This window comes from Gadus macrocephalus, chromosome 15, assembly GCF_031168955.1.
Source record: "Gadus macrocephalus chromosome 15, ASM3116895v1".
Classification (NCBI taxonomy): Eukaryota; Metazoa; Chordata; class Actinopteri; order Gadiformes; family Gadidae; genus Gadus; species Gadus macrocephalus.
In genome coordinates, this window is record NC_082396.1 from 10,916,514 (window position 1) to 10,931,109 (window position 14,596).

Genomic DNA, 14,596 nt, shown 5'->3' on the forward strand with positions numbered 1-14,596 from the left:
GTTTTTATCGGCCGTCATGAAAATAAACATAAGGGGTAACACTGTCGATATTTATCAAATATAACATGAGGGGTAACACTGTCGTTTTTATCAAATGAAACATAAGGGGTAACACTGTCGTTTTTTATCGGTCGTCATGAAAAAGACATAAGGGGTAACACTGTCGATATTTATCCATTAAAACATAGGGAGTAACACTGTCGTTTTTATCAAATGAAACATGAGGGGTGACACTGTCGTTTTTCTTTGGTCGTCATGAAAAAAAACATACGGGGTAGCACTGTTGTTTTTTATTGGTCGTCATGAAAAAAAACATAAGGGGTAACACTGTTGTTTTTTATTGGTCGTCATGAAAAAAAACAGAAGGGGTAACACTGTTGTTTATTTATTGGTCGTCATGAAAAAAAACAGAAGGGGTAACACTGTTGTTTTTTACTGGTCGTCATGAAAAAAAACATAAAGGGTAACACTGTTGTCTTTGTCAAATAAAATATAAGGGGTAACACTGTCGTTTTTTATTGGTCGTCATGAAAAAAAACATAAGGGAAATAATAGAAATACACACATACATTTTAATGTTAGGTGTATCCTCTTTATTGATGATTGATTATTGTGTTTTGTCATCGCCTCAGTGGTGCAGTGGAGTGCTCTCTGCCTAACCCCCTGGAGACCGGGGTTCAAGTCTGGTTGATGTCCTCTTTTGGAACACTCTTATTTCTATTTCATGCGAATTATAAAGTCAAGTATAACCATTGTGATGACTTCATTCGGTGTCGTGATGGTGCATTGATAAGTTCGGAGGTTAACACTCTAAACATCTCAGGTTCGGCCATTATGAAATAAACATAAGGGGAAACACTGTCGTTTTTATCAAATGAAACATGAGGGGTAACACTGTCGTTTTTATCAAATGAAACATAAGGTGTAACACTGTCGTTTTTCATCGGTCGTCATGAAAAAAACATAAGGGGTTTCACTGTCGATATTTATCCATTAAAACATAGGGAGTAACACCGTCGTTTTTATCAAATGAAACATAAGGGGTAACACTGAAAAAAGTACAACCTGAAATTCAGTCAGTTGTCAAATTTGCTGAACAAAATGTTAAACTTAAATAATCGTTCGTAATTAACTTGTAGTCCATTTATTTAGGCTCTCAATAGCATAACCATACAGCATTGCCACATCGGCGGGAATACACGGCAGACGCAATGGACGACGGAAGGCGTGTCTGACGGATGGGGGAGTGGTATTTCCCGACGGAGCCACGATCTGATTGGCTGACGGATTCGTTGCAGCCCGAAAAGTTGAAATTTTCTCAACTTCTGAACGCAAGAGATGGAGCCGATGGAACGGACGGACCCACAATCCATTTCAGGATCGCCCAATGCAAAGTCAATGAGATCCGTCAACGGACGGATGCAGTGGGCAAGGTGTGTTTATAGGCCTGCATGTACGGTAAAATTCATGCTGGTATAAATAATACATTTGATAGTATTTCCCATCATTGCTGAGCAACAGTTATTTTTGAAATTAATACACCTAGCAAGCACCTAGCCTCTAACCATATAGCAAAAATCTTATGGCCCAAAACTGGCATGCCATTTTTGCAATGCTTTGGAATGATGTACGGCCCAAATTTGTGCCAAAAGGCCAAAACCCAGCCAAAACCAATTTTGGAATACCAAAATGTAGCCAGAAGTATCCCTAAGAGTGGCCAAAATCCCCAGACCATTGCCAAAAAGAAGCCATAACTGACCCAAAGTGATCCCAATAACTGACCCAAACCTCATAAGTTACATTGTTAATTTATTTTCTATGTGTATAATGCACAAATAATTAAACAAAATATTTTAAAGTAGTATCTTTTATTCGATTTAATCAGTTTGCTCCTGGTTTGGAGCCGGCTGGTGTTTTTTCCTTCCTCCCTCCCTATCCCCAGCCCAGTAAAACCATTGTTTAATGGCATCCGCAAATTTGCACATCCGTTTGCGATTGAACAGGATGGATTGCGCCTCACTGCATCTGAAATTGAAGACGCACACAAAGAAAGTTTGTGTCAGTGATTTGAACAAATATAACTGGATTTAAACAGCAATACTGCAATGCATGCTACAATCTTCTTCCCGCAAAGTTCAAACTGTAAGCATTGCCAAAATAACTTATCACGGGAGATAGGTGCATGCTCTGTGGCTGTGTGGGCTGTGTGTTGTCTCCCAGAAACGGGGTTCTGACGGCCGTTTTTCATATTAATCACATCGTTTTAGTTAACAATAATTTTGAATTAACAATAATTTTGGCCAGGTGTGTTTCAGCATGGTAGCCTATATCATACTAAACATAAAAAAAAGAAAAGAAAAAAAAAGCAGAATAAATTTAGCGCTCAGTGTTGATTCTGTGGCGCTGCGCTATGTATGGGAAACAAAGAAAATCAAAAGCAGCTCACCAATTCCTGACGAAGGTCCCGCTGGCTTGCCAGGTCGCCCTCCAGGGCCTCCAGAGCCAGTTTATCCCCTAGCGGAAAATAGGCAGTATGGCTGGAGGTGGTGGACATCTTCTGACCTCCCTGGATAGATCTGTGGAGGTCTTGGATCATGCGTATCATGGTCTTTTGCTGGTCCATCAGGATTTGTTGGTTAACCAACAGGTCACGCAGAAGAGCTGTAAAATAAAAAAAGCAACATTTAGTAGGCTTATAAAAAGGCAGTTTTAAATCTTCAACGCATGCATTTTTGTCTGTACATTCATTTTTATTTATTTATTAATCTATTAATTTGCCCAGCTACCTATCCATCTATCTATTTATCTATTATATTCCAAGGATATATACCCATATATATATATAGAGTGAATATATCACTCATATCAAGTGACGGCTGGAGGAGTGTAACACATTAATTCTTACTTCCACACATTTGATCACAGCCTCTGATAGCATGATGCCCCTGCCGACTTTACATATTTTTTCATCTATCATCTCCACTAAAAAAAGCAACTTTTAAATTACATGTATTTAAAACTAAAGACTTTAATTACAGCGGCTGATGTTGGACGGTCCAGAGACATCAGGGGTCTTAGGGAGATTTTGGAAGGCTTGTTTCTTTGGAGGACTGGGGTCTTGACTTTCAAAGTCCAGTCGGACGTGTCTACTTGGCCTTTATTAGAGACAAACAAAACAAAAGACAAATATATGAGTTCATAAAGAGACTGGCTTTGCACAAATAAAAAGAGGCATTTTGAGATGCATAAAAGTCATACTTGATTTTTCTTTTGGGTCTGCGGTCTGTTGTCGGGTCTTCGGCCTCTGATACCAAATCAGTCTGGTTTTGAGCCTGTGGCAGCTTCTGGCGACAATCCAGATAGTTATCTGTTGAACAGAACTTGAATTTAGGATTGTATTTATTGATATCATGACTGATCAGGTAATTATTTAAGGATACATACCTGAAGAAAAAAATAACCTGGCATTGTCGAATGGACGCCAGGTATGCTGGGGCTCTTCCAGCTGCCTTATGGCCCGATTGACTCCCTCAGCCTTGTGGGGGGGCCACCTGCATGCCCCACTATTGTACCATTGCGTGGGCACAACCTCCACCTCCTCGGAATTGTCAAAGCAGACAACGGAATACATAGTAGCTGGTCTTCTGCATGAAAACAAAAATCAAACTGCCCAGTTTAACCCTACTGCCTTGCTTGCCAAACCTACATTTAACAACAAGGACAATTAAAAAATAACTGAACATATTGACAAATCAATAAACGCAGGGTTTGGTGTGTGTGTGTGTGTGTGTGTGTGTGTGTGTGTGTGTGTGTGTGTGTGTGTGTGTGTGTGTGTGTGTGTGTGTGTGTGTGTGTGTGTGTGTGTCTCGATTGGCCCTCTTCATTTTTTGGCCAAGTTGGGCCAACGGATTTGCAAGTTTAAAGCTGGGGGTTATCTGTGATTCACATATTTATTTTCACTGTCTCTGCATATTTCCCACGGTCCCACCGGTATAGCGCGTAGCCTACTCGCTTATTAGCCTAGCCTGCTCGACTTCATTCGACATAGGTTTCAAGGTAGCGCGGATAGATTCAGGATTTACCATAGCCTTATCTAAAATACCTTTATACACGTTAAATGCAAGGCGTATTATCCACAAGAAATAGGCTAGAATATATTCTAGCTAGAAAGGAATTTTTGATCGGCTCGCTGCAATTGCCTGCTCTATATCCAACCATATACATTCAGTCATTTAGCAAACGCTTAACGGAGGATAAGCTATTAAATGTAACGTTGTGGAGCGCATGACTAGGGCGTTTTAAACCGATAAAACGACTATGAGTAACTTAATGTGAGTAATAACAATACCTTTTTTTAGAAAGAGAATAAATGTAGGCTATGCAACTTACCTTAAGTTATCACGCCGGCAAACTGTTGTTGGAGAGCTCTTCTCTGGGCATGAATCTTCAAAATTCCCGGTCTTGGCGCAGCCTTATGGCTAGCCGGATAGATGCCGTCCCGCAGATCACCTTGTCGGCTGGTTAACCATAAGCGCACCCGAAGTCATGAGATGCAGTCCCGCTCATCATCCTGTCGGCTGGTTAACCAGACATAAACCATAACTCAGCCAGAATTACATGGCGCCCTTTATTTATTATGGCAGATCATAATTAAGCCACAGGTCTCCCAAACATCTTAGAGGAGCTTATCATGTGCCAAAAAATATACGCAGCCGGTATGAAATTAAACTGATTCTGGAAAAAAGTATAAATGATGCAATTATGTCGTTAAAGCGGTGCACATTTTGATAGTTGAATGGTTTCAGTAGCTGAAAGTATGCAGGAGTAGACCAAACATAGGGGCGGAAGAATAATGATAAAGATTTGAATATTTAGAGTGAATGCTGATACAGCATTCACACGATGGGGAATCAAAAGCAGAGAAAAAATTAGGTAATTTTTCTATATAATTTGTATTCTCTCCATAGACCTCCTTCTATATATAATTTGTATTTTCCATTTTTCTACACCTAATTTTTCTAAATGTTAAATTCCCTTTTGAACCACTTTCGTGGCCATTCTGTTTCTCACTTAATGAGGTGAACTTCATTGCACCCTGTCGGCGTTTTACCGTAAAAGACAACCTAGATGCGCAATCGATCCTTTAAGTTTAGACGGCGAGGGCGCGCTACTCCGAAGTGTAGATTGCGTGACCGCAGTCCTTTATAAGCTCCACTAAAGCTCTTAAGTAAATCAGTCTGTCGCCTTCCCCCTCTACGTTGTCGTCTCGCCGCAATGACGAACTATGGAGACCAACACTATTCTTCTTCATCCTATCGAAAGATTTTCGGGGATTCCCCGCGTTTTTCGAACACATCCACCTCCTCCTCCTCGCGCGGGAGAAGCGCTGGAAGTGTGTCTCGCGGCTCAGCTGACACCAGATCCCTGAGATCTCTGCAGGGGTCGTCGTCTCGCAACACCGCGTCCGCGTCATCCTTCGGTTACTATAGGAGGACCCCGGGTGCCGGGGACTTTGTGGATTCAACCCAGGTCTCCGCGGTCAACAGCGAGTTCAAACTGGTTCGGACCAGCGAGAAGGAGCAGCTGCAGGGGCTGAACGACCGTTTTGCCACTTTTATCGACAAGGTCCGGCACCTGGAGCAGCAGAATAGTGCCCTGGAGAGCGAGCTGGTCACGCTGCAACGCAAACAACAAGAACCGTCGCGCGTCGCTGAGCTTTACCAGGAGGAGCTGCGCAACCTGCGCGCCCAGGTGGAGGAGCTTAACGCCGAGAAGAACCAAGTGCTCATCGAGCGGGATAACTTGGAGGAAGAGCACCAAAAGCTCCTCGCCAAATATGAAGACGAGGTCAGGGCGCGAAAGGAGGTCGAGCAGACCCTCAAGTCGTATCGGAAAGACGTCGACGACGCGACCCTCGCACGCCTGGACCTCGAGCGCAAAGTGGACTCGCTGTCGGAGGAGATTTCCTTCCTGAGGAAGGTGCACGGCGAGGAGATGCACGAGCTGAGCGCGATGATGCACGCCGCGGCGCAGGGGGCGTCCGTGGACGTGGCGATGCCCAAGCCCGACCTCACGTTGGCTCTGAAGGAGATACGGAACCAGTACGAGGCAGTGGCGTCAAAGAACCTCCAGTCCTCCGAGGAGTGGTACAAGTCCAAGTTCGCCAACCTGAACGAACAGGCGATCCGGGGCACCGAGGCGATGCGCGCCAGCAAGGAGGAGATCAACGAGTTCCGGAGGCAGCTGCAGTCCAAGACCCTGGAGCTTGAGACGCTGCGAGGGGCCAACGAGTCTCTGGAGAGACAGATGAGGGAGGCGGAGGACACACACAGTGCGGAGATAGCCGCCATGCAGGCAAGAGCAGACACCAGGAACAATGATAACATTGATTATTGCTTTTATTTTGTGGAACGTTTGAATAGATTAGGATTTCAGGTTTGACTTTTACTGGAGATCGATTGCACATCGCTTTAACGTCCATTCTAATTACACAATAACGCAGAAAACGTAGGCTACTATATCAACTACTAACCCAAACGGTGTCCAAACGATTCACCTTTAATTCACTTATCTCGGTTCATCAACCACCTCAACCGCCACCCTGGACCCTTATTGGATCAGAAGGTGGTGGCCTTAAAGATGGCACGTTAATCCTTCTTAATGGAAGGTGTTGAGTCTGAGTCATAAGGCTAAAGTGTACTTGTTCGAAGGGCCTGATTGAGTGATCTATCAGTCATTCGTCTCATTAGTTTTTGTCACAGCTAGTGGTATAATAGGGCAATTTTCTCACTTTCATTCACCCACTCGCTCTATCTTTTTCTAAAATAAGATTACAAAAGATGACATTTGAATAGAAAAAGAAAAGTGATAATGTAAAAGTTTAATGCAATATCAATCAGAAAATATGTAAACAAAGTTGAAAAGGTAGCCTACTTGAATAACACAATTGTATGTTTGTATATTATATTATATTACAGTAAAGTGTTAGCCTTGAGATGAGGGTTGGCGTTCACCCACTCAGCCTCTCTTTCTGCATGTTCCAGGACACTATTGGCCACTTGGACAGTGAACTGCGCAACATGAAGAGTGAGACAGCGCAGCACATGAGGGAATACCAGGAGCTGCTCAACATCAAGATGGCACTGGACATGGAGATCGCTGCATACAGGTACCAGCTAGCAGACCAACCAATTAGCAGCTTGGCAGCCCCCATCGTTACAATCCTTTTATCGAGATGAATACTAAATGGCTGACGAACATATAGAACAGAATGTGTCCTCAACTTTGTGGTCTTTAATAAGTAACTAATAAGTTACCTGTTTGATGATGCATTCCTGATACCTCAAGGTATATACATGACTTGTATCCCAAAGCAAACTAAAAACGTATTGTGATTTGATGTTGTTAAGAGTAAAGAATAAAAAAAAAAAGATGTGTTTGAAGCAGATGCAAGTTGTGATAGCAATACATTTTCTAATAAAAATGAGGCCACAGGCCAAAACCGGTGGGCAGCCACTAGACAACACTAGAGCCATGGTGCTAGTTCTAAAACATGACAGAACAAATTTACTGTACTATTAACGAAGACGGAAAATGAAAAGAATAGAGAGGTCAACCTTTCCGCCACACCAACTGTCGTCTCTATTCCTGTCAGAGTAAGTCATTACATCTCCTGAATATTAATATCTTTCCCTCTTGGTCCAAAAGAAAACTGCTGGAAGGGGAGGAGAGCCACTTCAGTTCGGGCGTCTCGTTTGGCGTGTCCAACCACAGTACCGTGGGCGGCGGCTACGGCTTCCCCCTGCCCCGCTCCTCTCTGAGCTCCACCGGGAGCAGTCGCAGAGAGAAACAAGCCTCCCCAGAGGGGAACACTGCTAAAGAGCCCGGGGAGATGAAGAACGATGATGACGCAGACGTCAACTCCAACAGCTAAACAAACCCAAAGAGAATACTTAGCGTGACTCGACTTTGGGTCTGATCTATTCTGTTCCGGTTGCATCTTTAACAGTTATACAAGATATTTTAAAATGTTTGGCAGGAGTGTTCAGGTTTATTTAACTATGCTGTTTATTATCAATAAGCTAGGCTCTACTCGTCTAGTAGAGCATATACAAGACGAGTATATGCTTGTCTAGTGGGAGAATGGGCAGTGGGAGAATTTGTCTACCTCCTTCTCAATCGAGACAATTACTAAATCTACTTACTGAAAATAAAGTACTTATGCAACTTACTTAATTATGTACTTATACATATTAATCTGTTGATACCGGAATATAGAATAGTTCATTTATGGTTATTCCTGTGTTTGTAAACATGTTTATGGATATCGCGAATAGAAACAAGAAAAGCCTTGTCTTGTGACGAGGCCGCCTCAAATCCCTGTTTATAAAATATACCAGGATTAAGGTGAATGATTAATAAATGTAATGATTAAGAGTTGATCCTTTACGACTGTTAAATGCCATGAATAAACACTGAATTAAAAAGGAGCTCAGTTTCACACTAATATTTATTAAACACGCAAATAAGTACTTTCAAAAACAGTTCCCTACAGGTCTCAAAACAGTAACAAAAAAAAGCTTGTACGGAAGTGAGAAGCTGGGAGATGACGTGCGTCACTCAACGTGGAAGCAATTGATTCAGAAGATAATGTACAAGTAAGTTCAATCCTAATAAATTAAAAATAAATTTGGTAACTGCGCTAGTAAGAGGTAATTGCATTTGGAGCCCTTTTTTTTTTTTCTTTTAAATAATCAATTCTCCATCCCACAACGTAAACGCAAAACAAACGCATACAATTATTACAAAGTCGCTGTGCTTTGTCCCAACATACGACCTCATCAGCATGACCATTGGTGGAGGAAATAAAGCCATTTCCATGGCAATCAACAGGCATGGGGTGATGGTCCAGACGGTCGATCCCTTGGGAACAGGGATGGGGTTGGGTGCAAGAACTTCCTGAGTAGTGGTGCGCTCCTACGACAACCTCTCCTAGGAAGGCATTTATGTTGGTTTGTCCGTTTCTCCCTCCGACGTTACTTATTTGGAGGGCAGGTTTCCTACCTCTCTCGCAAATGTCTCCAATACATTTGTCCCCCCAAAAAAACACTACCTCACTAGTCCCAGCAGGACCCAGTCTGCCCAGTAGGTGGCGGTGCCGGGAGCCTGAGATGAGCAGACACACCCACTGAGTGTATGTCCGTAGGAGGGTCTCGTGCTCAGGACTCGTTTGGTAGAACGAGGCCAAAGTGGAGCACCAAGAGGCCATCCTACAGGGGGGAGAGCATTGATTTAAAAATAGTTGTAACACTTCCTACACACCGTTCTGGGATACAGATAGTTATCAGAGTGTCTATATTGATATTATTTTTTAAAAGGCACCCAGTGCAACTTTCGAGGCTTAAAAATAAACATTCAATTTCTAGTCTTTTTTACACGTAGTAAGTTTCAATAACTCCATACCATTACATACCGACATTTAAGCAGCAAAGATGAGACGTCGTTGTGTGGTGAGAACTGATACAAAAAATCGATAACAACAACAATGCCGGCATTTTCTTTATTTTTTGTAACCTACAATAAATAAAGCAGGCTTCCAGTCAATGGAAAAATGGCTTCTCCCCACTGGCGATTGTTGTTGTTTACGATTTTCTATCAGTTCTCACCACACAACGACGTCTCATCTTTGCTCCTTGAATGTCGATATGTAATGGTATGGAGTTATTGAAACTTACTACGTGTAAAAAAGACTAGAAATTGAATGTTTATTTTTCATTGAATGTTTACATAAAGTTGCACTGGGTGCCTTTAAGTCTTCTCCTTTGTCTCTACGGCTTGTGGACCAACTTGTGAGACAGTGTGATTGAGAAACCAAGTGTACATACCTGGACAGCCTCCTCTCCCATGGTGTTCTGGATTTGTTTGAGGGACTGGTCGTGGTCCAGGAGATGATCTCCACACACCATGTCCACCTGGGGGAGCACAAGCACATCTCACACCACAACCTCACACACTACACTTACTTTGGGCGACGAATCATAAGGCAGCTGTATATGCAAGACCTGGAGAACCTTTTAAAATATAGGTATATTGAAATAATTTGCTGAGGGTCAACAAAACAGTAAGATATACCGTGAGCATGTATTTTGAATCAAGGACAGATTTAAGAGTTGGCAATTAGCAATGGGGACAATTACTGAAAATAAAAATAAATAGATAATCCCAGCGGTTCCCGGTTCCCAAGCGGGAACTGAGAAAAACCAAAGACTTCTAATAGCATTAAGAGTCTGAATGCCAGCTGATCATGCTCCTGTCCTCTTCCTGTCCTTTGCCCACTTCCTGTTCTGCTCTATGTTTGGTCCTGACCCTGAGCTCTTAATCTGATCCATGTAAACCTGCAGCCCCTAATACCCGGAGGCCCAGCCCGGCTTGGAATCCTTAGCAGAGCTGAACGGTAGACCTATATTATAACACTAAAATATACCATCATCGAAAATGGAAGCTGATTGCTGTGCCAATCAATAATGCAATCTCAGACCTTGTAATAAATGCATTAAATGTATTAACATCTCCATCTATCAGAGTAATGTTGCTCCGCATTACCTAGATTTGTGCACTGCCAGGGATACTACTATTTTTAGATACTATCTAGTATCCAAAGCTTGGCTGCTTGAGATCGGCTAAATGATTAAATAGGACAGATAATTGTATCATTAAGCATTGTGCCAAATATAAAACTCTGACATACGGTAATTTCTTTTTTTATAATTGTTCCCTAATAAGTCTATTCATATTCCATTGTCAGGCGTACGACTCTTCACAAACACACACAAACACTATTGTCTTAAGAGACCTGTAAACACTGACCTGGCAGGTGGGGCTGAGCTCCATCTTCCTCCTGATGAAGAGCTCCACGTGGCGCACCGTGGCTTCTCCAGACACCCGAACGTAGCGCCTCTCCAGCGGCTGGGGGACGAGACAATGCCAAGTCAGTTATTTGGGACTTATACTTTCACCTCTGAAAGTGGCAAACTCACAGATTTAAGTTCCGTTCTCTTTGGCGAAACCTTCAGCCATAAGCGTTAAGGTTACCTTATTCTACAATAGACTGGAAAAACATTCGAAATTTAATTTTACACGATCTTATATTTATTAGGGGTGTAACGGTTCACCGATACAAAACGGTAACCGGTTGGATTAACACAGATGCGACTACATTGATACGTGGGCCCCTGAATCGATTTAAAATGACCGAGAATCGGTTGATGCATCGATTTAAACGTTATGATTCGGTTGAGTTAAGCTTTAGTCTGATATCAAGACAGCATTTTCAATTTTCGAAATAAGGATAAGGGAATAAGAAGCGAAATAAATAGTTTTTTTTTTACCAATGGGATCGCTCAAAATTTATATATTTTTTTGCCTCTGGACCCTTTTGCAGTTCAACTGAACTAATTATGAAGTTATCAGAAATTATCAACCTGCTTTGATTCCTACTAATTCGGTCGCATTTCATTGTAGCGGTATACTTTGTCATCATCAGGTTAACTCTGGTATCTCTGTCTTACCACTTTGTTTTGACAGGATAGGATCAGGTTTAATTGTTCCACATAAATACAAGACCTTAAATTAATTATTACCTTGTAGTTTTTGATACCATCCTCAGCACTGGGGGAAAAAACAAAATAAAATGTTTAGTATTACACTTTACCTTCACAATAATACGCATTGATAGCACACCTCCAATATAATGCAGTGCTTGTCTTGACCCCAATTTAAGTCAGTTGTACTTTTTAGTTATTTATATTTATATTTTTATGTTTATTTGATGATTCAATGTGTCAATGCTTATTTCATGTAGTAAAGTTGTATTTCCTATAATAAAATTGTGATGCGTGAAAGTGGCTGTTTCAGCATAAGCTACAAAAATAACTATGCATGTTCTTTTTAGGCAAAACAATGAAATAATTAGATTCTCGTTACATCTCGATCTCGGTAATAACGCAGTCATTCATATAGGGCAATGGCCACGTTATAGCTAAAGTTAAGTCTAGTTGCTTTTTTGCATGGAGCAGCAACACAAGAGAGACACTATCTGGCAACAAATGGAATGACAAGCCAAATACATTGTTTTGTGCAGTAAAAGATGCAAACATTCTTCAAAATAAATTGTATATACCGTATATATTAGGGCTGTAACGATACACCAACTCACGATCCGGTTTGTATCACGATTTTTGACCCACGGTTCAATACATCCCACGATTTTTAACAATTTAAAAAGCATTTTATTTAAACAACACTTATCTAACAATTAACTTAATGTAACATTTAATAAAATTATTTGGAACACTGAACAGATTTGAAAAGAAAGAATACTATTAAAGTATAGCTAAATTAATAAATAAATAACCAAAGATTGCAGTTAGAGGATGCTTGCAGGTAGGCAAAAACCCTCAACTAGTTTGGTTGGTTTAGTCAAATATCCTATTAGTGCTTCTTATTAGGCTATAGCTTAAATAATGACATCATCAGGCCGTATAGAGTGCAACATGTTTAATAGCCTAACTTTCAATAGATGGAAAAAAACATGAACGTCATGAACGTCGCAATAACGAGGCATGTGTCACGATTAGCGTATGCGTGTGCGCGAGAAAGGCAGTGTACGTACGTGTGTGCGTGAGTGACGTCAGCGAGTGAGTGGACAAGCGAGGAGAGCGAGCGGTAGCGTGTGTGTCTAGTGAAGAAGCGAACGAGTCCGGTAGAATAAAGTATCCATCCTGTCAATAATCGGTGGCCGCTTCATTCCGACCTATAAGCAGACAAACTGCCGGTCAAATCATACAAAACAATAGAGACAGGGATCACACAGGCAATTTTTTTCACGCTTGGCATGCGTGAAATGTTGCTCATATCGCAGATGCGGCTGTGGAGAAATGCAATCCTCCGTAGCCACGGAGAGCTGTCATCACAGAGAGGGCATCTCGTCGCATACTTACGGCATCGATAAGAGGGGGCGGTGTCAGCAGACTATTATTTAGACAATTTGACCGGACGTATCGCGCTTCTGCCTTCTCACACCGCGAGACAGGTTCGTGGCTTTGAGTGTCGCGGTTTCGATACGCGTTTCGTTACAGCCCTAGTATATATATGTAGGAAAAATTCAAATCCCACAGTCAACTTGTCCCCTGCTGTGACCCACTAATGGATGCTGTCCTCCAGGTTGAGACCCCTTCAGTCTAGCAGAGGCTCACCCTACAAACTGCAGCAGCAGAGACACGTCCAACTCTGGGGGGATGGTGAACACGGAGTGGGTGGACGTGTCCTTCTTGGGCTTACGTGCAACAGTGGGAGTCGGGGGGGACAGCACCACTGAAGAAGATGAGGTGGAGGAGAAAGGAGTAGAGGAAGATCAAGAAGAGGAGATAAAGATGAGGAGTAGGAGGAAGAGAAAGGAGAAGAGAAGAAAATAAAGATGAGGAGGAGCAGAAGGAGACGGAAGAAGGAGAAAGAAGAAAATGAAGGAGAAGGAGGGGATAAAAAGCAGAGGAGGAGGGAGAGGGAAAGAAACAGAAGACATGAAACAGGATGGACAAAGTAAAAGTTAGTCTGCATAAACACTTAGTAAGGTTTGTCAGGTCATAAAAGTGCAAAGTTTGTATTACCTGGTTTTGGCACCTCCATGCCTCTCTGTTTGTAGAAGTTACACATTTGATCTCGCTCTACTGCAAAGAATCATGGTAGACATGATAATAAAGTTTAACATTTATTCTGCAATGCAACAGTTTATCAAACAAAGGGTCTTGTAAGAAGTACTAAATACTAGTATAACTAATGTAGAATGTTGGTGTATTCTAGTGTCTCTCTGTGTTCACATTCATAGTGTTATGAATGCATAACACGACCTTAATGCAGTTGGAAAGGCCAGTGCCTTTCCAACTGATACAAGGTGTTATTTCAAACAATCCTCCATTTGTTTGGCCTTCTGGGTCATAGCCAGGGCCATATACCTTATCAAAAGGAGACACCGCAACTGTTATTTTGTGATTCATGTCTTCTTTAGTATAATACTTGCCCTAGGGATGGGCCGATAGTCGATTCTATCGACTATTGCCGATAGATGGATTCCATCGTCTGAAGTTGCCGATAAAAAGGCGATAATTTCTTTTTAATAATAATTATTTTATTTAATTTTATTTTTTGAAAAGCTGTGGTAGCTATTTTTACAACTTAAAAAGCCCCGCAAATTGAAATTAACTGCCACAGGTGGAAAACATATGATGTAGCGCTGACCTGCCGTATTCACTCACTGCTGCGAGAGGAGAGGGGAGGGGCTCGAAACCTACCGGTCTGCTCGCACGGCGAAATTACATCACACATCACACCCGGCTGCACCATTTTCGGGTCACAGCTGTGGTACATGAGCTGTGTTCGAAATCGTTCCCTATTCACTCACTCACTATTCCCTATAGTGTTCATGATATAGTGCACTACATAGGGAACGAACAAACGAGAATTCGGACTCTATGCTGAACATTTCTAAACGTCATTTGCGTCAGTAAATGCGCCGGGTATTTGTGTGACGCAGACAGATGCT

At 42.0% G+C, this 14,596-nt stretch overlaps 2 protein-coding genes and 1 long non-coding RNA gene across 4 annotated transcripts in view; 1 reads left to right on the forward strand and 2 right to left on the reverse strand.

The window, feature by feature from the left end:
* Positions 1–1,126: 1,126 nt before the first annotated feature.
* On the reverse strand, positions 1,127–4,495 carry LOC132473416 (uncharacterized). The gene is made up of 4 exons (XR_009529370.1): positions 4,390–4,495; positions 3,037–3,155; positions 2,447–2,661; positions 1,127–2,025 (listed from the first exon to the last, which is right to left on the reverse strand). It is a non-coding gene; the product is annotated as an uncharacterized LOC132473416 (long non-coding RNA).
* A 720-nt stretch (positions 4,496–5,215) lies between these two features.
* On the forward strand, positions 5,216–8,489 carry LOC132472775 (alpha-internexin-like). The gene is made up of 3 exons (XM_060072542.1): positions 5,216–6,354; positions 7,044–7,168; positions 7,708–8,489. The coding sequence occupies exons 1-3, from the start codon at positions 5,275–5,277 to the stop codon at positions 7,931–7,933; spliced, it is 1,431 nt and encodes a 476-aa protein (XP_059928525.1). The 5' UTR covers positions 5,216–5,274; the 3' UTR covers positions 7,934–8,489.
* A 1-nt stretch (position 8,490) lies between these two features.
* The window catches only part of pcgf6 (polycomb group ring finger 6), a 10,671-nt gene continuing 4,565 nt past the window's right edge, over positions 8,491–14,596 (reverse strand). For both annotated transcript variants that reach the window (XM_060072544.1, XM_060072545.1), the window contains 6 exons: positions 13,665–13,724; positions 13,254–13,371; positions 11,640–11,667; positions 10,867–10,965; positions 9,885–9,971; positions 8,491–9,269 (listed from right to left, as the gene is read on the reverse strand). In XM_060072544.1, the coding sequence (XP_059928527.1) occupies positions 9,219–9,269; positions 9,885–9,971; positions 10,867–10,965; positions 11,640–11,667; positions 13,254–13,371; positions 13,665–13,724 (443 nt within the window). In that variant the 3' untranslated portion in view covers positions 8,491–9,218. The remainder of the gene's footprint in view (positions 9,270–9,884; positions 9,972–10,866; positions 10,966–11,639; positions 11,668–13,253; positions 13,372–13,664; positions 13,725–14,596) is intronic.